Source organism: Hyla sarda, chromosome 2 (genome assembly GCF_029499605.1).
Source record: "Hyla sarda isolate aHylSar1 chromosome 2, aHylSar1.hap1, whole genome shotgun sequence".
Taxonomy (NCBI): Eukaryota; Metazoa; Chordata; class Amphibia; order Anura; family Hylidae; genus Hyla; species Hyla sarda.
The window spans coordinates 775,229-797,818 of record NC_079190.1 but is presented as its reverse complement, the minus strand read 5'-3'; the positions used below and the strand labels follow the sequence as shown (position 1 = coordinate 797,818).

General features: G+C 47.5%; 2 protein-coding genes across 2 annotated transcripts in view; one reads left to right on the top strand and one right to left on the bottom strand.

The window, feature by feature from the left end:
• Positions 1-15,035, top strand: part of LOC130358139 (uncharacterized) — a 28,355-nt gene extending 13,320 nt beyond the window's left edge. The window contains exon 3 of the mRNA XM_056560967.1: positions 14,983-15,035. Coding sequence (XP_056416942.1) covers positions 14,983-15,035 — 53 coding nt within the window. The remainder of the gene's footprint in view (positions 1-14,982) is intronic.
• Positions 1-22,590, bottom strand: part of LOC130358146 (olfactory receptor 52M1-like) — a 69,489-nt gene that overhangs the window by 29,217 nt on the left and 17,682 nt on the right. The window lies entirely within an intron of this gene.

Sequence of the window (22,590 nt, the reverse complement as noted above, 5' to 3'; positions counted from 1 at the left end):
ATAACAGCAGAATTCTATAAGACATTCAGAGACCTCTTGGCCCCAATCCTCGTGGATGTTTATACAAATTGTCTAGAAAGTCACCTGATGCCTCCATCCATGAGAGTGTCCTCGCTGATTCTGCTGTCTAAAGGTAAAGAGCCGAGTGACATCAAGAACTGGAGGCCGATTGCCCTCTTGAATGTCGACAGGAAGATTCTGGCAAAAATCCTGTTTTCTAGGTTAGTTTGTCTGTCCCCGGCACTGTTGGCAGGCTGTCAGTATGGCACAGTAAAAGGGCGGAACATCTCTGGGGCAGTGATCTCCATAAGGGAGATGTTTGAGAGATGTAAAGCCCTGAGGTGTGGGAGATATGTTGTGAGTCTTGACCAGGCTAAAGCCTTTGACAGAGTAGATCATGAGTATCTATGGGCCACTTTGTCAAAGTACGGTATTCCAGGACAATTCATTGATTGGCTGAAGACTTTGTATTGTGAGGCCGAGAGCTTTCCTCTGATCAATGGTTGGCAGGGTGACACCTTCAGGGTTGAGGCGGGGGTGAGACAAGGTTGCCCACTGAGTCCGCTGCTGTATGTATTTGCCTTAGATCCATTTCTGAGGTCACTGCAGGAGTGTGGTTTTCAGGGGGTGCCAGTCCCCCACTGCCTGCCCCTGAGTGTTGTTGCCTATGCGGATGATGTGACTGTAGTGATATCTGAGCCTCGTGAGGTGGAGATGTTTTCTGCAGCCATCAGAAGTTACTCGGAGGCCTCAGGGTCTCTGGTCAACCTTGAGAAGAGTCAAGCTCTCTGGGTATCAGATACTGATCCAGACTTTGATCTGCCCCAATTTGTGAGAGCCTCCTCCTATATTAAAATCCTAGGGGTCAAATTCGGGAGGGACGATAACGCCAAACTAAATTGGGAAGAGAAGTTGGAAGCCGGAAATGCAAAGGTTCAGCGATGGAAGAACTGGAGGCTGACCTATAGAGAAAGGGTTAAAATGTTGAAGACTTACCTGGTCCCTGTCTTCTTGTATGTCTCTGTTGTTTTTCCTTTGCCAGAATCTTTCTCTGCTCGGCTCTTTAGCCTGTTCTTCCAAATGTTCTGGGGGAACAGGTTGAACCTGATAAAAAGAGGGGTCACCTACCTACAGAGGAGAGAGGGTGGGTTGGATATGCTGAATCCAAGGGTGTTCTTTGACTCCATGTTTCTAAAAGTTAATTTTGGTTGCCTGGACTCAAACAACAGCTCCCTGTGGGCGAATAGTATCAGGGACTGGATATTGCCTTTTGCAGAGTCTTGGGTGCGAGGCGGCAGTCTCAAGAGGGGGAGATGGACGCGTGACTACCTCCCCCCGTACCTGGAATACGGGCTCAGATGTCTGAAGAGATGGCGCATTGAGAAGTCCTATATAGAGAGTAAGCCAAGGAAGGATCTATACGTAAGGGTTTGTAGGGCTTTCTTCTGCTCTCCACTTGCCTTGAGGGACTGTGTGACCAGCACTTTACAAGAAAGTCTTAAGTTCCTCAATGGGAAACGACTCCCCGCAAAATTCTTTGACATAGCTTGGCTGTCGCTCCATGGGAGGCTCTTTGTCAGGGGTAACCTGAAATATCTAAGTGTCTCAGATAGGAACTGTCCTCTGGGTTGTCAGCAGGAGGAGACCATGGAGCATTTCATATCTGACTGCAGGGGCGGGAGGAGGATATGGGAAGAAGTGTCCAGTAAGCTGAACATCCCATTACTGCAGAACCTGACGTATACTGACATCATATATGCTGTACCATCCAGTAACAGGACTGTAGACAGGGGGACTATGTACATTATAATTACTATCACTAAATATTACCATTGGCACATGAGAACTAGAGTATCCATACACAACGAGCCATTCCACCACATCACAGCAGTAAGACAGATCATGTCCGAGCTCCAGTGGGTAAAATCATTAGAGATACGGAGAAACCAAAATAATGGGAAATTATGGAGGAATGTCTCTTTGGTTTAACACGGATGATGTCATGTTATTTTATTAAATTTTTTGTGTTTTTCCTTTTCCAGCAAATGTGGACTTTCTAAGTTTAATATTACTCTGTACATACTCTAGTTGAGTAGTCATTGTGTGTACAATGCTTGTTATTTTTGTTTTGCATTGTAAGAATTTATGTTAATTGTAATTTTGTTTGTTTTCACAATAAAAATTGCCTCCTATATACAAGAATATAACTACTATAATACTGCCCCTATATACAAGGATATAACTACTATAATACTGCCCCTATATACAAGGATATAACTACTATAATACTGCCCCTATATACAAGGATATAACTACTATAATACTGCCCCTATATACAAGAATATAACTACTATAATACTGCTCCTATATACAAGAATATAACTACTATAATACTGCTCCTATATACAAGAATATAACTACTATAATACTGCTCCTATATACAAGAATATAACTACTATAATACTGCTCCTATATACAAGAATATAACTGCTATAATACTGCTCCTATATACAAGAATATAACTGTTACTCCGAGCGCTCCGGGTCCCCGCTCCTCCCCGGAGCGCTCGCTTCACTCTCCCCGCGGCAGCACTCCGGTCACGTCCTCTGACCCGGGGCGCTGCGATTCCGCTGCCAGCCGGGATGCGATTCGCGATGCGGGTAGCGCCCGCTCGCGATGCGCACCCCGGCTCCCCTACCTGACTCGCTCTCCGTCTGTTCTGTCCCGGCGCGCGCGGCCCCGCTCCCTAGGGCGCGCGCGCGCCGGGTCTCTGCGATTTAAAGGGCCACTGCGCCGCTGATTGGCGCAGTGGTTCCAATTAGTGTGTTCACCTGTGCACTTCCCTATATCACCTCACTTCCCCTGCACTCCCTTGCCGGATCTTGTTGCCTTAGTGCCAGTGAAAGCGTTCCTTGTGTGTTCCTTGCCTGTGTTTCCAGACCTTCTGCCGTTGCCCCTGACTACGATCCTTGCTGCCTGCCCCGACCTTCTGCTACGTCCGACCTTGCTTTTGCCTACTCCCTTGTACCGCGCCTATCTTCAGCAGCCAGAGAGGTGAGCCGTTGCTAGTGGATACGACCTGGTCACTACCGCCGCAGCAAGACCATCCCGCTTTGCGGCGGGCTCTGGTGAAAACCAGTAGTGGCTTAGAACCGGTCCACTAGCACGGTCCACGCCAATCCCTCTCTGGCACAGAGGATCCACTACCTGCCAGCCGGCATCGTGACAGTAGATCCGGCCATGGATCCCGCTGAAGTTCCTCTGCCAGTTGTCGCTGACCTCACCACGGTGGTCGCCCAGCAGTCACAACAGATAGCGCAACAAGGCCAACAGCTGTCTCAACTGACCGTTATGCTACAACAGTTACTACCACAGCTTCAGCAGTCATCTCCTCCGCCAGCTCCTGCACCTCCTCCGCAGCGAGTGGCCGCTCCTGGGATACGCTTATCCTTGCCGGATAAATTTGATGGGGACTCTAAGTTTTGCCGTGGCTTTCTTTCCCAATGTTCCCTGCATCTGGAGATGATGTCGGACCTGTTTCCCACTGAAAGGTCTAAGGTGGCTTTCGTAGTCAGCCTTCTGTCCGGAAAAGCCCTGTCATGGGCCACACCGCTCTGGGACCGCAATGACCCCGTCACTGCCTCTGTACACTCCTTCTTCTCGGAAATCCGAAGTGTCTTTGAGGAACCTGCCCGAGCCTCTTCTGCTGAGACTGCCCTGTTGAACCTGGTCCAGGGTAATTCTTCCGTTGGCGAGTATGCCGTACAATTCCGTACTCTTGCTTCAGAATTGTCCTGGAATAATGAGGCCCTCTGCGCGACCTTCAAAAAAGGCCTATCCAGCAACATTAAAGATGTTCTGGCCGCACGAGAAATTCCTGCTAATCTACATGAACTTATTCACCTAGCCACTCGCATTGACATGCGTTTTTCCGAAAGGCGTCAGGAACTCCGCCAAGATATGGACTCTGTTCGCACGAGGCGTTTCTTCTCCTCGGCTCCTCTCTCCTCTGGTCCCCTGCAATCTGTTCCTGTGCCTCCCGCCGTGGAGGCCATGCAGGTCGACCGGTCTCGCCTGACACCTCAAGAGAGGACACGACGCCGTATGGAGAACCTCTGCCTGTACTGTGCTAGTACCGAACACTTCCTGAGAGATTGTCCTATCCGTCCTCCCCGCCTGGAAAGACGTACGCTGACTCCGCACAAAGGTGAGACAGTCCTTGATGTCTACTCTGCTTCTCCACGTCTTACTGTGCCTGTGCGGATGTCTGCCTCTGCCTTCTCCTTCTCTACAGTGGCCTTCTTGGACTCTGGATCTGCAGGAAATTTTATTTTGGCCTCTCTCGTCAACAGGTTCAACATCCCGGTGACCAGTCTCGCCAGACCCCTCTACATCAATTGTGTAAATAATGAAAGATTGGACTGTACCATACGTTTCCGCACGGAGCCCCTTCTTATGAGCATCGGATCTCATCATGAGAGGATTGAACTTTTGGTCCTCCCCAATTGCACCTCGGAAATTCTCCTTGGACTTCCCTGGCTTCAACTTCATTCCCCTACCCTGGATTGGTCCACTGGGGAGATCAAGAGTTGGGGGTCCTCTTGTTCCAAGAACTGTCTAAAACCGGTTCCCAGTAACCCTTGCCGTAACTCTGTGGTTCCTCCAGTAACCGGTCTCCCTAAGGCCTACATGGACTTCGCGGATGTTTTCTGCAAAAAACAAGCTGAGACTCTACCTCCTCACAGGCCTTATGATTGCCCTATCGACCTCCTCCCGGGCACTACTCCACCCCGGGGCAGAATTTATCCTCTCTCTGCCCCAGAGACTCTTGCCATGTCCGAATACGTCCAGGAGAATCTAAAAAAGGGCTTTATCCGTAAATCCTCCTCTCCTGCCGGAGCCGGATTTTTCTTTGTGTCCAAAAAAGATGGCTCCCTACGTCCTTGCATTGACTACCGCGGTCTTAATAAAATCACGGTTAAGAACCGCTACCCCTTACCCCTCATCTCTGAACTCTTTGATCGCCTCCAAGGTGCCCACATCTTCACTAAATTGGACTTAAGAGGCGCCTATAACCTCATCCGCATCAGAGAGGGGGACGAGTGGAAAACGGCATTTAACACCAGAGATGGACACTTTGAGTATCTGGTCATGCCCTTTGGACTGTGCAACGCCCCTGCCGTCTTCCAAGACTTTGTCAATGAAATTTTTCGTGATCTGTTATACTCCTGTGTTGTTGTATATCTGGACGATATCTGTCACGATGCCGGCTGGCAGGTAGTGGATCCTCTGTGCCAGAGAGGGATTGGCGTGGACCGTGCTAGAGGATCGGTTCTAAGTCACTACTGGTTTTCACCAGAGCCCGCCGCAAAGCGGGATGGTCTTGCTGCGGCGGTAGTGACCAGGTCGTATCCCCTAGCAACGGCTCAACCTCTCTGGCTGCTGAAGATAGGCGCGGTACAAGGGAGTAGACAGAAGCAAGGTCGGACGTAGCAGAAGGTCGGGGCAGGCAGCAAGGATCGTAGTCAGGGGCAACGGCAGGAGGTCTGGAACACAGGCTAGGAACACACAAGGAAACGCTTTCACTGGCACTAAGGCAACAAGATCCGGCGAGGGAGTGAAGGGGAAGTGAGGTGATATAGGGAAGTGCACAGGTGTAAACACTAATTGGAACCACTGCGCCAATCAGCGGCGCAGTGGCCCTTTAAATCGCAAAGACCCGGCGCGCGCGCGCCCTAGGGAGCGGGGCCGCGCGCGCCGGGACAGAACTGACGGAGAGCGAGTCAGGTACGGGAGCCGGGGTGCGCATCGCGAGCGGGCGCTACCCGCATCGCGAATCGCATCCCGGCCAGAGGCGGTATCGCAGCGCCCCGGGTCCGTGGAACCGACCGGAGCGCTGCAGTGAGAGGAGTGTAGCGAGCGCTCCGGGGAGGAGCGGGGACCCGGAGCGCTCGGCGTAACAGTACCCCCCCCCTTGGGTCTCCCCCTCTTCTTGGAGCCTGAGAACCTGAGGACCAGACTTTTGTCCAGGATATTGTCCTCAGGTTCCCAGGACCTCTCTTCTGGACCACAACCCTCCCAATCCACTAAAAAGAAGGTTTTCCCTCTGACCTTTTTAGATGCTAAAATCTCTCTGACGGAGAAGATGTCCGAGGAGCCGGAGACAGGAGCGGGGGGAACAGACTTGGGAGAGAAACGGTTAATGATAAGAGGTTTAAGAAGAGAAACATGAAAGGCATTAGGAATACGAAGAGAAGGAGGAAGAAGAAGTTTGTAAGAGACAGGATTAATCTGACGCAAAATCTTGAAAGGACCAAGATAGCGTGGTCCCAACTTATAGCTAGGGACACGGAAGCGGACATATTTGGCGGAGAGCCATACCTTGTCTCCAGGGGAAAAAATGGGAGGAGCTCTTCTTTTCTTATCCGCGAATCTCTTCATGCGTGAAGAAGCCTGTAAGAGAGAATTTTGGGTCTCTCTCCATATGATGGAAAGATCACGAGAAATTTCATCCACAGCGGGCAGACCAGAGGGCAAGGGGGTAGGGAGGGGGGGAAGAGGGTGACGGCCGTACACCACGAAAAACGGGGATTTGGAGGAAGATTCAGAGATTCTGAAATTATACGAGAATTCGGCCCAAGGTAGAAGATCTGCCCAGTCATCCTGGCGGGAGGAAACAAAATGTCGTAAATAGTCACCCAAGATCTGGTTAATTCTTTCTACTTGTCCATTGGATTGAGGATGGTATGCAGAAGAAAAATTTAATTTAATCTTGAGTTGTTTACAGAGAGCCCTCCAGAATTTAGACACAAATTGGACGCCTCTATCCGAGACGATCTGCGTAGGCAACCCGTGAAGACGAAAAATGTGTACAAAAAATTGTTTAGCCAACTGAGGCGCTGAAGGAAGACCGGGAAGAGGGATGAAATGTGCCATTTTGGAGAATCGATCAACGACCACCCAAATAACAGTGTTGCCATGGGATGGGGGTAAGTCAGTAATAAAATCCATACCAATCAGAGACCAAGGTTGTTCGGGAACAGGCAGAGGAAGAAGAAAACCAGCGGGCTTCTGGCGAGGAGTCTTATCCCGGGCACAGATAGTGCAGGCTCGCACAAAGTCCACCACATCAGTCTCTAGAGTCGGCCACCAATAGAAGCGAGAGATGAGTTGCACAGATTTCTTGATGCCCGCATGACCTGCGAGATGGGAGGAGTGACCCCATTTGAGGATTCCGAGGCGTTGGCGTGGAGAAACAAAGGTCTTTCCTGGAGGAGTTTGCCTGATGGAGGCTGAAGAAGTGGAAATCAGGCAGTCAGGAGGAATGATGTGTTGAGGAGAGAGTTCAATTTCAGAAGCATCTGAGGAACGAGAGAGAGCATCGGCCCTAATGTTCTTATCAGCAGGCCGAAAGTGAATTTCAAAATTAAATCGGGCAAAGAACAGAGACCACCTGGCCTGACGAGGATTCAGCCGTTGGGCAGACTCGAGGTATGAGAGGTTCTTGTGATCGGTGTAAATAATAACTGGAAATCTTGATCCCTCCAGCAGATGCCTCCATTCCTCAAGTGCTAATTTAATGGCTAGAAGCTCTCGATCCCCGATGGAGTAGTTCCTCTCCGCCGGAGAGAAGGTCCTAGAAAAAAACCCACAAGTAACAGCATGCCCGGAAGAGTTTTTTTGTAGAAGGACAGCTCCAGCTCCCACTGAGGAGGCATCAACCTCCAATAGGAAGGGTTTAGATGGGTCAGGTCTGGAGAGCACGGGAGCCGAAGAGAAGGCAGACTTGAGTCGTTTAAAGGCGTCTTCCGCTTGAGGAGGCCAAGACTTGGGATCGGCATTTTTTTTGGTTAAAGCCACAATAGGAGCCACAATGGTAGAAAAATGTGGAATAAATTGCCTGTAATAATTGGCGAACCCCAAAAAACGTTGGATGGCACGGAGTCCGGAGGGGCGTGGCCAATCTAAGACGGCAGAGAGTTTATCTGGATCCATTTGTAGTCCCTGGCCAGAGACCAAGTATCCTAGAAAAGGAAGAGATTGGCATTCAAACAGACATTTCTCAATTTTAGCATAGAGTTGATTGTCACGAAGTCTCTGAAGAACCATACGGACATGCTGGCGGTGTTCTTCTAGATTGGCCGAAAAAATTAGGATATCATCAAGATATACAACAACACAGGAGTATAACAGATCACGAAAAATTTCATTAACAAAGTCTTGGAAGACAGCAGGGGCGTTGCACAGGCCAAAGGGCATGACCAGATACTCAAAATGTCCATCTCTGGTGTTAAATGCTGTTTTCCACTCATCCCCCTCTCTGATGCGGATGAGGTTATAGGCGCCTCTTAAGTCCAATTTAGTAAAGATGTGGGCACCTTGGAGGCGATCAAAGAGTTCAGAGATGAGGGGTAAGGGGTAGCGGTTCTTAACCGTGATTTTATTAAGTCCGCGGTAGTCAATGCAAGGACGTAGAGAGCCATCTTTTTTGGACACAAAGAAAAATCCGGCTCCGGCAGGAGAGGAGGATTTACGGATAAAGCCCTTTTTTAGATTCTCCTGGACGTATTCAGACATGGCAAGAGTCTCTGGGGCAGAGAGAGGATAAATTCTGCCCCGGGGTGGAGTAGTGCCCGGGAGGAGGTCGATAGGACAATCATAAGGCCTGTGAGGAGGTAGAGTCTCCGCTTGTTTTTTGCAGAAAACATCCGCGAAGTCCATATAGGCCTTAGGGAGACCGGTTACTGGAGGAAGCACAGAGTTACGGCAAGGGTTACTGGGAACCGGTTTTAGACAGTCCTTGGAACAAGAGGGCCCCCAACTCTTGATCTCCCCAGTGGACCAATCCAGGGTTGGGGAATGAAGTTGAAGCCAGGGAAGTCCAAGGAGAATTTCCGAGGTGCAATTGGGGAGGACCAAAAGTTCAATCCTCTCGTGATGAGATCCGATGCTCATTAGAAGGGGCTCCGTGCGGAAACGTATGGAACAGTCCAATCTTTCATTGTTTATACAATTGATGTAAAGGGGTCTGGTGAGACTGGTCACTGGGATGTTGAACCTGTTGACGAGAGAGGCCAAAATAAAATTTCCTGCAGATCCAGAGTCCAAGAAGGCCACAGAAGAGAAGGAGAAGGCAGAGGCAGACATCCGCACAGGCACAGTAAGACGTGGAGAAGCAGAGTGGACATCAAGGATTGTCTCACCTTTGTGCGGAGTCAGGGTACGTCTTTCCAGGCGGGGAGGGCGGATAGGACAATCCCTCAGGAAGTGTTCGGTACTAGCACAGTACAGGCAGAGGTTCTCCATGCGGCGTCGTGTCCTCTCTTGAGATGTCAGGCGAGACCGGTCGACCTGCATAGCCTCCACGGCGGGAGGCACAGGAACAGATTGCAGGGAACCAGAGGAGAGAGGAGCCGAGGAGAAGAAACGCCTCGTGCGAACAGAGTCCATATCTTGGCGGAGCTCCTGACGCCTTTCGGAAAAACGCATGTCAATGCGAGTGGCTAGGTGAATAAGTTCATGAAGATTAGCAGGCATTTCTCGTGCGGCCAGAACATCTTTAATGTTGCTGGATAGGCCTTTTTTAAAGGTCGCGCAGAGGGCCTCATTGTTCCAGGATAATTCAGAAGCAAGAGTACGGAATTGTACGGCATACTCGCCAACGGAAGAATTACCCTGGACCAGGTTCAACAGGGCAGTCTCAGCAGAAGAGGCTCGGGCAGGTTCCTCAAAGACACTTCGAATTTCCGAGAAGAAGGAGTGTACAGAGGCAGTGACGGGGTCATTGCGGTCCCAGAGCGGTGTGGCCCAAGCCAGGGCTTTTCCAGACAGCAGGCTGACTACGAAAGCCACCTTAGACCTTTCAGTGGGGAACTGGTCCGACATCATCTCCAAGTGTAATGAACATTGGGAAAGGAAGCCACGGCAAAACTTAGAGTCCCCATCAAATTTATCCGGCAAGGATAGTCGTAGTCCAGAAGCGGCCACTCGCTGCGGAGGAGGTACAGGAGCTGGCGGAGGAGATGGTTGCTGGAGCTGTGGTAGTAACTGTTGTAGCATAACAGTCAGTTGAGACAGCTGTTGGCCTTGTTGCGCAATCTGTTGTGACTGCTGGGCGACCACCGTGGTGAGGTCAGCGACAACTGGCAGAGGAACTTCAGCGGGATCCATGGCCGGATCTACTGTCACGATGCCGGCTGGCAGGTAGTGGATCCTCTGTGCCAGAGAGGGATTGGCGTGGACCGTGCTAGAGGATCGGTTCTAAGTCACTACTGGTTTTCACCAGAGCCCGCCGCAAAGCGGGATGGTCTTGCTGCGGCGGTAGTGACCAGGTCGTATCCCCTAGCAACGGCTCAACCTCTCTGGCTGCTGAAGATAGGCGCGGTACAAGGGAGTAGACAGAAGCAAGGTCGGACGTAGCAGAAGGTCGGGGCAGGCAGCAAGGATCGTAGTCAGGGGCAACGGCAGGAGGTCTGGAACACAGGCTAGGAACACACAAGGAAACGCTTTCACTGGCACTAAGGCAACAAGATCCGGCGAGGGAGTGAAGGGGAAGTGAGGTGATATAGGGAAGTGCACAGGTGTAAACACTAATTGGAACCACTGCGCCAATCAGCGGCGCAGTGGCCCTTTAAATCGCAAAGACCCGGCGCGCGCGCGCCCTAGGGAGCGGGGCCGCGCGCGCCGGGACAGAACTGACGGAGAGCGAGTCAGGTACGGGAGCCGGGGTGCGCATCGCGAGCGGGCGCTACCCGCATCGCGAATCGCATCCCGGCCAGAGGCGGTATCGCAGCGCCCCGGGTCCGTGGAACCGACCGGAGCGCTGCAGTGAGAGGAGTGTAGCGAGCGCTCCGGGGAGGAGCGGGGACCCGGAGCGCTCGGCGTAACAATATCCTAATTTTTTCTGCCAATCTAGAAGAACACCGCCAGCATGTCCGTATGGTTCTTCAGAGACTTCGTGACAACCAACTCTATGCCAAAATTGAGAAATGTCTGTTTGAATGCCAATCTCTTCCTTTTCTAGGATATTTGGTCTCTGGCCAGGGACTACAGATGGATCCAGACAAACTCTCTGCCGTCTTAGATTGGCCACGCCCCTCCGGACTCCGTGCTAACCAACGCTTTTTGGGGTTCGCCAATTATTACAGGCAATTTATTCCACATTTTTCTACCATTGTGGCTCCTATCGTGGCTTTAACCAAAAAAAATGCTGATCCCAAGTCCTGGCCTCCTCAAGCAGAAGACGCCTTTAAACGACTCAAGTCTGCCTTTTCTTCGGCTCCCGTCCTCTCCAGACCTGACCCTTCCAAACCCTTCCTATTGGAGGTTGATGCCTCCTCAGTGGGAGCTGGAGCTGTTCTTCTACAAAAAAATTCTTCCGGGCATGCTGTCACTTGTGGTTTTTTCTCTAGGACCTTCTCTCCAGCGGAGAGGAACTACTCCATCGGGGATCGAGAGCTTCTAGCCATTAAATTAGCACTTGAGGAATGGAGGCATCTGCTGGAGGGATCAAGTTCTCCTGTTATTATCTACACCGACCACAAGAACCTCTCCTACCTCCAGTCTGCCCAACGGCTGAATCCTCGCCAGGCCCGGTGGTCTCTGTTCTTTGCCCGATTTAATTTTGAGATTCACTTTCGTCCTGCCGATAAGAACATTAGGGCCGATGCTCTCTCTCGTTCCTCGGATGCCTCAGAAGTTGAACTCTCTCCGCAACACATCATTCCACCTGACTGCCTGATCTCCACTTCTCCTGCCTCCATCAGGCAGACTCCTCCAGGAAAGACCTTCGTTTCTCCACGCCAACGCCTCGGAATCCTCAAATGGGGTCACTCCTCCCATCTCGCAGGTCATGCGGGTATCAAGAAATCTGTGCAACTCATCTCCCGCTTCTATTGGTGGCCGACTCTGGAGACGGATGTTGTGGACTTTGTGCGAGCCTGCACTATCTGTGCCCGGGATAAGACTCCTCGCCTGAAGCCCGCTGGTTTTCTTCATCCTCTGCCTGTCCCCGAACAGCCTTGGTCTCTGATTGGTATGGATTTTATTACTGATTTACCCCCTTCCCGTGGCAACACTGTTATTTGGGTGGTCGTTGATCGATTCTCCAAAATGGCACATTTCATCCCTCTTCCTGGTCTTCCTTCTGCGCCTCAGTTGGCTAAACAATTTTTTGTACACATTTTTCGTCTTCACGGGTTGCCTACGCAGATTGTCTCGGATACAGGCGTCCAATTCGTGTCTAAATTCTGGAGGGCTCTCTGTAAACAACTCAAGATTAAATTAAATTTTTCTTCTGCATATCATCCCCAGTCCAATGGACAAGTAGAAAGGATTAACCAGATCTTGGGTGATTATTTGCGACATTTTGTTTCCTCCCGCCAGGATGACTGGGCAGATCTCCTCCCATGGGCCGAATTCTCGTATAACTTCAGGGTCTCTGAGTCTTCCTCCAAATCCCCATTTTTCGTGGTGTACGGCCGTCACCCTCTTCCCCCCCTCCCTACTCCCTTGCCCTCTGGTCTGCCCGCTGTGGATGAAATTTCTCGTGACCTTTCCATCATATGGAGAGAGACCCAAAATTCTCTCTTACAGGCTTCATCACGCATGAAGAAGTTCGCGGATAAGAAAAGAAGAGCTCCCCCCGTTTTTTCCCCTGGAGACAAGGTATGGCTCTCCGCTAAATATGTCCGCTTCCGTGTCCCTAGCTACAAGTTGGGACCACGCTATCTTGGTCCTTTCAAAATTTTGTGTCAAATTAATCCTGTCTCTTATAAACTTCTTCTTCCTCCCTCTCTTCGTATCCCTAATGCCTTTCACGTCTCTCTTCTCAAACCACTCATCCTCAACCGTTTTTCTCCCAAATCTGTTCCTCCCACTCCTGTTTCCGGCTCCTCGGACATCTTCTCGGTCAAAGAAATTTTAGCTGCCAAAAAGGTCAGAGGGAAAAATTTTTTTTTAGTGGACTGGGAGGGTTGTGGTCCTGAAGAGAGATCCTGGGAACCTGAGGACAACATCCTAGACAAAAGTCTGCTCCTCAGGTTCTCAGGCTCTAAGAAGAGGGGGAGACCCAAGGGGGGGGGTACTGTTACGCCGAGCGCTCCGGGTCCCCGCTCCTCCCCGGAGCGCTCGCTTCACTCTCCCCGCGGCAGCGCTCCGGTCACGTCCTCTGACCCGGGGCGCTGCGATTCCGCTGCCAGCCGGGATGCGATTCGCGATGCGGGTAGCGCCCGCTCGCGATGCGCACCCCGGCTCCCCTACCTGACTCGCTCTCCGTCTGTTCTGTCCCGGCGCGCGCGGCCCCGCTCCCTAGGGCGCGCGCGCGCCGGGTCTCTGCGATTTAAAGGGCCACTGCGCCGCTGATTGGCGCAGTGGTTCCAATTAGTGTGTTCACCTGTGCACTTCCCTATATCACCTCACTTCCCCTGCACTCCCTTGCCGGATCTTGTTGCCTTAGTGCCAGTGAAAGCGTTCCTTGTGTGTTCCTTGCCTGTGTTTCCAGACCTTCTGCCGTTGCCCCTGACTACGATCCTTGCTGCCTGCCCCGACCTTCTGCTACGTCCGACCTTGCTTTTGCCTACTCCCTTGTACCGCGCCTATCTTCAGCAGCCAGAGAGGTGAGCCGTTGCTAGTGGATACGACCTGGTCACTACCGCCGCAGCAAGACCATCCCGCTTTGCGGCGGGCTCTGGTGAAAACCAGTAGTGGCTTAGAACCGGTCCACTAGCACGGTCCACGCCAATCCCTCTCTGGCACAGAGGATCCACTACCTGCCAGCCGGCATCGTGACAATAACTACTATAATACTGCTCCTATATACAAGAATATAACTACTATAATACTGCTCCTATATACAAGAATATAACTACTATAATACTGCTCCTATATACAAGAATATAACTACTATAATACTGCTCCTATATACAAGAATATAACTACTATAATGCAACAACAGTGAGAAATGACAGACAGAAGTCTCGCCCGTTCAGCAATATTCTTCTTTATTCGGTGCTGGCAGTATGAGATTACAGCAGGTACAGGGGGGTCTGTCAGCAGGGACGCAGGGCTGTGGAGTGCAACGATCGTATCGCTTCAGACTCAAGCTTCTTCCAGCCTCCTACAGGAGCTCCACGTCCTGCTGTGATTTAAAACCAGGTATGTGGGGAGGGGGAGGGGCCTTCACCTAGACAGAAAATCACCTTCGTGCTAAAACAATGTTAAAAACATTCTGTGCGAATTTACAAAAATGGGCTGAACTCTGCCCTATCATTGAGTCCCGCTGGTCCTAGGGCTCCGGTTCTTAATATCCAGCGAGTTTCCATTTGTATAAGGATATTTTCGCTATCACCTCCTTCTTTCGGGGGGGGGGGGGGGGGGGGGGATGCGCTTTATACCAAAGAATTTAAGAGTCCTTGGATCATTCTCATGTTCTTCTTTCATATGTTTCATTAATTTCGGAACTCCTTTCCCTGATTTTAAGGAATAAATATGTTCTCTGTATCTGGTAGACAATTGTCTTTTCGTTTTCCCGATGTAAAATCGGGCACCGGAACACATTAATCCGTACACTACATATGTGCTTTTACATGTTATGACAGTGATGTCCTTTCCTCCTAGGTTTATAGAGCTCACTTTCATATTTTGGGAACAATGTGATCACTGACCACAGGCGTAATTGCCTGGGGGAAGGGAATTGGTTATCCAGTCCTTACTATTTCTCAGTGCGTTTTCCGTGCGTTTTTTGATTTTTTTGATGTTGTCGCTAATCGTGTTATTTTTTCTAAAAGTGATTAATGGTCTATTTTTGGCTACTGTTTTTAGATCTTCATCTTGTTCTAATATTTTCCAATTATTATGTATTAGTTATTATACTATTCAAAGGTGTATTAGCAAATGAAGCGGTGAATCTTTTATCTTCTACGTCATTTATGATGGATGTTTTCTGTTTGGTAATTAACAAGTCATCTCTTCTTTTTTTTTCAGATTTCTTGATTTTTGGACTTCAGACTCAGATTCTGCACCAAATGAACAAATAGGCGGAGCCGGTAGCACTCAAAAAACGGAAACAAAAGTCCCTTTAGGAAAACTACAAGAAGAGCCAAGAGGAGAAGGAGGCAGAGAAAAAACGCACCGGCCCCCAAGAAAAGGGTCGTGACCTGGGGCAAGACATAGAAGAGGAGGACAATGTAGTCAATCTGACCTCAGAGACATTGGACGCCACCACTATAGGAGCCTTATCCAAAGGCCTGAACTTTGGTATCTTAGAAAACTTCCGAGAGGAAGATTTCGAAATTGACATATAAAAGGGCATAAGAAAAATAAATCTGCATAAGTTTTTAGCAATAAACCTAATAAAAATAATAAAGAAGCACTAGAGGGAGAAAAACAATGTTGTATAGGTCCTTTGGGATTTATTCCCAACCCACAACTAACCACACAAGATATAACAAATATACAGATTTGGAGTCATTTAGAATGTGAACAGGGACCTGTAGAGAGTTTGTCTAAGGCTGGGTCCACACTACGTTTTGTCCCATACGGGAGCGCATACGGCAGGGGGGAGCTAAAAGCTCGCGCTCCTGTATGTGACCGTATGCGCTCCCGTATGTCATTCATTTCAATGAGCCGACCGGAGTGAAACGTTCCGTCCGGTCAACCACGGTTTTAGGTCCGGTTGTAAAAGCGCATACGGCGCAAAAATGAGCCGACCGGACCGAACGTTTCACTCCGGCCGGCTCATTGAAATGAATGACATACGGGAGCGCATACGGTCACATACGGGAGCGCGAGCTTTTAGCTCCCCCCTGCCGTATGCGCTCCCGTATGGGACAAAACGTAGTGTGGACCCAGCCTAATTCTATCTTCACAGGAGCCAATCCATCTCTATTCTCCCCTCCTATTGGCCCAGGGAGCCCCCTCGAGCTGTTTAGAAAAGCCGTCACACATGGAGTTAAAAGTATCATCTACCCCAAGGCAGAAAATAATATCTCTAACAGCAATAGAGAAAATCGCATCCAGGGAAGACACAACTATTACGAGAGCCGATAAAGGCGGCTCAATAGAAGTCATGTATACCGAAGACTATAAAAAAGAGGCATTAAAGGGGTACTCCGGTGAAAACCTTTTTTCTTTTAAATCAACTGGTGGCAGAAAGTTAAACATATTTGTAAATGACTTCTATTAAAAAATCTTAATCCTTCCAGTACTTATTAGCTGCTGAATGCTACAGAGGAAATTGCTTTCTTTTTGGAACACTGATGACATCACGAGCACGGTGCTCTCTGCTGACATCTCTGTCCATTTTAGCAACCGTACACAGCAGATGTATGCTAAGGGCAGCATGGTGGCTCAGTGGTTAGCACTGCTGCCTTGCAGTGCTGAAGACTTGGGTTCAAATCTCACTAAGGACAACAATAAATAAAGCATTATTATTATTATTATTATTATAATAACGTCAGCAGAGAGGACTGTGGTCGTGATGTCATCAGAGAGCATTCCAAAAAGAAAGGAATTTCCTCTGTAGTATTCAGCAGCTAATAAGTACAGGAAGGATTAAGATTTTTTTGATAGAAGTAATTTACAAATATGTTTAACTTTCTGCCACCAGTTGATTTAAAAGAAAAAAGGTTTTCACCGGAGTACCCCTTTAAAACAGCTTGGCAATGAGACTGCATATGTAAAATTAAAAGGGGACCCAACACCTAAAACCATTAGTGCATTAAAAACATTCCTTAGAATCCAAGTACCGTATTTTTCGTCCAATAGGACGCACCGGCGTATAAGATGCACCCAATTTATAGGTGCAAAATCTAAAAAAATTAAGATTTTGAACCCAATAGTGGTCTTCAACCTGCGGATCTTCAGATGTTGCAAAACTACAACTCCCAGCATGCCCGGACAGCCGTTGGCTGTCCGGGCATGCTGGGAGTTGTAGTTTTGCAACATCTGGAGGTCCGCAGATTGAAGATCACTGCATAGGAGGTAATACTCACGTGTCCCCGCCGCTCCGGACTTGTCACCGCTGCCCTGGATGTCGCTCTATCGCTGTCGCCGTCGCTCCGGAACGTCTCTGCTGCCGGCCGGGTATCCTCGCTCTCCGTCGCCGCCATCACGTCGTTACGCACGCCGATGCACGTATGCGACAATGTCATAACGAGGAAGGAGAGCGCCGGCCATACAGGGGATCCCTGAACGGAGAAGACACCGAGGAGGAAGGTAAGGTCCCTCCCGGTGTCCTGTAAGCACTAACCCGGCTATTCAGTCGGGCTGTTCGGGACCGCCGCGGTGAAATCGCGGCGGTCCCGAACAGCCCGACTGAACAGCCAATTTAGTGTCACTTTCCCTTCATACGCGGCGGTCAGCTTTGATCACTGCGTCTGAAGGGTTAATACAGGGCATCACCGCGATCGCTGATGTCCTGTATTAGCCACGGGTCCCGGCCGTTGATGGCCGCAGGGACCGCCGCGATAGGGGTGTATTCGCCGTATAAGACGCACCTACTTTTCCCCCCCAGTTTTGGGGAAGAAAAAGTGCGTCTTATACGGCGAAAAATACGGTAGATAAAAATATCTTGAGCAAAAAAAAAACAACAACAGAAAAATTACTTCCAATTGCCCCTAAACCCGCCAAGTGGTATATAATACCAAAAGTACACAAAACATTATGCCAACCACCTGGTCGCCCCATTATAGCGGGCATTGGGTCCAGTACAGAATACATGTCCCAATACCTTGATTGGTTATTGCGCCCATTGCTGGATAACACTAGGACATACCTAAAAGACACCACCCATCTGATCACCTCCATCCAATCTTTTCACATTCAGTCCAATGACACATTAGGAAGTATCGATGTAGAAAGTCTATATACTCGTATCCCTTTGGATACGGGTATACAGACCATTCGTTACTTCCTGATGAAAACAGGTAAAACCAACCATTTTATTAATTTAGTATGTGACGCCCTAAACTTTGTACTAACTAATAACACCCTCAAATATGAATCCCAGTGGTACCGCGATGGGGACGCCGGTTTCCTGTACATTCGCTACACTTTTTCTGGCTGCATTCGAGGATCAATACATCCCCTATTTACCATACGTGCGCTTTTTTAAGCGTTACGTAGACGACATCATAGTAGTGTGGAATAACACAGAAGAAGTGTTTCATGAATTTGTACAACATCTAAACCATGTTAATACCTGCCATATGCTTTTTACGGCAGTGTATGGAAACAAAAAATTAGAATTTCTAGATACAGAATTAAATATTGAAGGCAATACAGTATCAGTGACAGGTTTCAGAAAGAAGATAGCGAGAAACACCTTGCTACATTTCAAAAGCTCCCATCCCCAACATGTAAAAGGGTCTGCTGTACAGCCAATTCCTCAGGTTGAAACGAATTAATACACATGACCATAAATATCAAAGACAGGCAGAAGAATTAAAAGATAGGCTGAGAAAAAGAGGATATCCTGAAAACTCATACAGCAAGATTGTGAGAAGGCAGAAAAGAAGAAGAGAGATGAATTGTTTATAAACAGAAAACATCCATCATAAATGACGTAGAAGATAAAAGATTCACTGATTCATTTGCTAATACACCTTTGAATAGTATAATAACTAATACATAATAATTGGAAAATATCAGAACAAGATGAAGATCTAAAAACAGTAGCCAAAAATAGACCTTTGATCACTTTTTGAAAAAACATCACGATTAGCGACAACATCAAAAAAATCAAAAAACGCACGGAAAACGCACTGAGAAATAGTAAGGACTGGATAACCGATTCACTTCCCCCAGGCAATTACGCCTGTGGTCAGTGATCACATTGTTCCCAAAATATGAAAGTGAGCTCTATAAGCCTAGGAGGAAAGGACATCACTGTCATAACATGTAAAAGCACATATGTAGTGTACGGATTAATGTGTCCCTGTGCCTTATTTTATATCGGGAAAACGAAAAGACAATTGTCTACCAGATACAGAGAACACATCTATTCCTTAAGATCGGGGAAAGGGGTCCCGAAATTAATGAAACATATGAAAGAAGAGCATGAGAATGATCCAAGGGCTCTTAAATTCTTTGGCATCCAGCGCATCCCCCCCCCCCCCCCCCCCCGAAAGAAGGAGGAGATAGAGTAAATATCCTTATACAAATGGAAACACGCTGGATATTAAGAACTGGAGCCCTAGGACCAGCGGGACTCAATGATAGGGCAGAGTTCAGCCCATTTTTGTAAATTCGCTTAGAATGTTTTTAACATTGTTTTAGCACGAAGGTGATTTTCTGTCTAGGTGAAGGCCCCTCCCCCCTCCCACATACCTGGTTTTAAATCACAGCAGGACGTGGAGCACCTGTAGGAGGCCGGAAGAAGCTTGAGTCTGAAGCGATACGGTCGTAGCACTCCACAGCCCTGCGTTCCTGCTGACAGACCCCCCTGTACCTGCTGTAATCTCATACTGCCAGCACCGAATAAAGAAGAATATTGCTGAACGGGCGAGTCGTCCGTCTGTGTCATTTCTCACTGTTGTTGTAATTTACAAATCTGTTTAACTTTCTGGCACCAGATGATTAAAAAAAAAATGTTTTCCAGTGGAGTACCCCTTTAAGGCAGCAGCCTCAGGCTGCATCTTCAGAGTATTTGGGAAGGCAGGGAGACGGACAAGCCCATTGGGAAAATATCAGTTATGCCCTATGGCCAGTTCGGCCCTGCCATGTGGGGTCCCTGGTACCTGCAGGACGAGTAGAACCCAGGGGGAACCCTAATCACTGATCGTCCTGGCCTAAAGTCGCTTTCACACTACAGAATTCGCCTTTTTAAAGATCCGTTATAATGACCCGTTAACAAAACCATTAAAAAAGGCCGTTACGAAAGCCCATTATAGTCTATGGGACTTTTACATTACCCGTTTTAACCCGTCATAGCCCGCTATTAAAGGGGTACTCCACTGGAAAACATTTTTTTTTTTATCAACTGGTGCCAGAAAGTTAAACAGATTTGTAAATTACTTCTATTAAAACATTTTAATGCTTCCAGTACTTATCAGCTGATGTATGATCCACGGGAAGTTCTTTTCCTTTTGAATTTCTTTTCTGCCTGACCACAAGTGTTCTCTGCTGACACCTCTGTTCATTTTGGGAACTGTCCAGAGCAGGAGAAAATCCTCATGGTGAACCTCTCCTGCTCTGGACAGTTCTAGGCATGGACAGAGGTGTCAGCAGAGAGCATTGTGGTCAGGCAGAAAGGAAATTCAAAAAAAGAAGAACTTCCTGTGGATCAGAACAGCAGCTGATAAGTACTGTAAGGATTAAGATTTTTTTTTATTAGAAGTAATTTACAAATCTTTTTAACTTTTTTGCACCAGTTCATTTAAAAAAAATGTTTCTTCCAGTGGTGTACCCCTTTAATAACGGACATTATTTTGTGATAGGAGAAAGTAACAAGAGAAATAGTGCATGCTCTTCCTCCCTCCATGACGGGCTATGACGGGTTAAAACGGGTAATGTAAAAATCCCATAGACTGTAATACTATAATGGGCTATGACGGGTTAAAACGGGTAATGTAAAAATCCCATAGACTGTAATACTATAATGGACTATGACGGGTTAAAACGGGTAATGTAAAAATCCCATAGACTGTAATACTATAATGGACTATGACGGGTTAAAACGGGTAATGTAAAAATCCCATAGACTGTAATACTATAATGGGCTATGACGGGTTAAAACGGGTAATGGAAAAATCCCATAGACTGTAATACTATAATGGGCTATGACGGGTTAAAACGGGTAATGGAAAAATCCCATAGACTGTAATACTATAATGGGCTATGACGGGTTAAAACGGGTTATGTAAAAATCCCATAGACTGTAATACTATAATGGGCTATGACGGGTTAAAACGGGTAATGTAAAAATCCCATAGACTGTAATACTATAATGGGCTATGACGGGTTAAAACGAGTAATGGAAAAATCCCATAGACTGTAATACTATAATGGGCTATGACGGGTTAAAACGAGTAATGGAAAAATCCCATAGACTGTAATACTATAATGGGCTATGACGGGTTAAAACGAGTAATGGAAAAATCCCATAGACTGTAATACTATAATGGGCTATGACGGGTTAAAACGGGTTATGTAAAAATCCCATAGACTGTAATACTATAATGGACTATGACGGGTTAAAACGGGTAATGGAAAAATCCCATAGACTGTAATACTATAATGGGCTATGACGGGTTAAAACGGGTTATGTAAAAATCCCATAGACTGTAATACTATAATGGGCTATGACGGGTTAAAACGGGTTATGTAAAAATCCCATAGACTGTAATACTATAATGGGCTATGACGGGTTAAAACGAGTAATGGAAAAATCCCATAGACTGTAATACTATAATGGGCTATGACGGGTTAAAACGGGTTATGTAAAAATCCCATAGACTGTAATACTATAATGGGCTATGACGGGTTAAAACGGGTAATGTAAAAATCCCATAGACTGTAATACTATAACGGGCTATGACGGGTTAAAACGGGTAATGGAAAAATCCCATAGACTGTAATACTATAATGGGCTATGACGGGTTAAAACGGGTAATGGAAAAATCCCATAGACTGTAATACTATAATGGGCTATGACGGGTTAAAACGGGTAATGTAAAAATCCCATAGACTGTAATACTATAATGGGCTATGACGGGTTAAAACGGGTAATGTAAAAATCCCATAGACTGTAATACTATAACGGGCTATGACGGGTTAAAACGGGTAATGGAAAAATCCCATAGACTGTAATACTATAATGGGCTATGACGGGTTAAAACGGGTAATGGAAAAATCCCATAGACTGTAATACTATAATGGGCTATGACGGGTTAAAACGGGTAATGGAAAAATCCCATAGACTGTAATACTATAATGGGCTATGACGGGTTAAAACGGGTAATGGAAAAATCCCATAGACTGTAATACTATAATGGGCTATGACGGGTTAAAACGAGTAATGGAAAAATCCCATAGACTGTAATACTATAATGGGCTATGACGGGTTAAAACGGGTAATGGAAAAATCCCATAGACTGTAATACTATAATGGGCTATGACGGGTTAAAACGGGTAATGTAAAAATCCCATAGACTGTAATACTATAACGGGCTATGATGGGTTAAAACGGGTAATGGAAAAATCCCATAGACTGTAATACTATAATGGGCTATGACGGGTTAAAACGGGTAATGGAAAAATCCCATAGACTGTAATACTATAATGGGCTATGACGGGTTAAAACGGGTAATGTAAAAATCCCATAGACTGTAATACTATAATGGGCTATGACGGGTTAAAACGGGTAATGGAAAAATCCCATAGACTGTAATACTATAATGGACTATGACGGGTTAAAACGAGTAATGGAAAAATCCCATAGACTGTAATACTATAATGGGCTATGACGGGTTAAAACGGGTAATGGAAAAATCCCATAGACTGTAATACTATAATGGGCTATGACGGGTTAAAACGAGTAATGGAAAAATCCCATAGACTGTAATACTATAATGGGCTATGACGGGTTAAAAC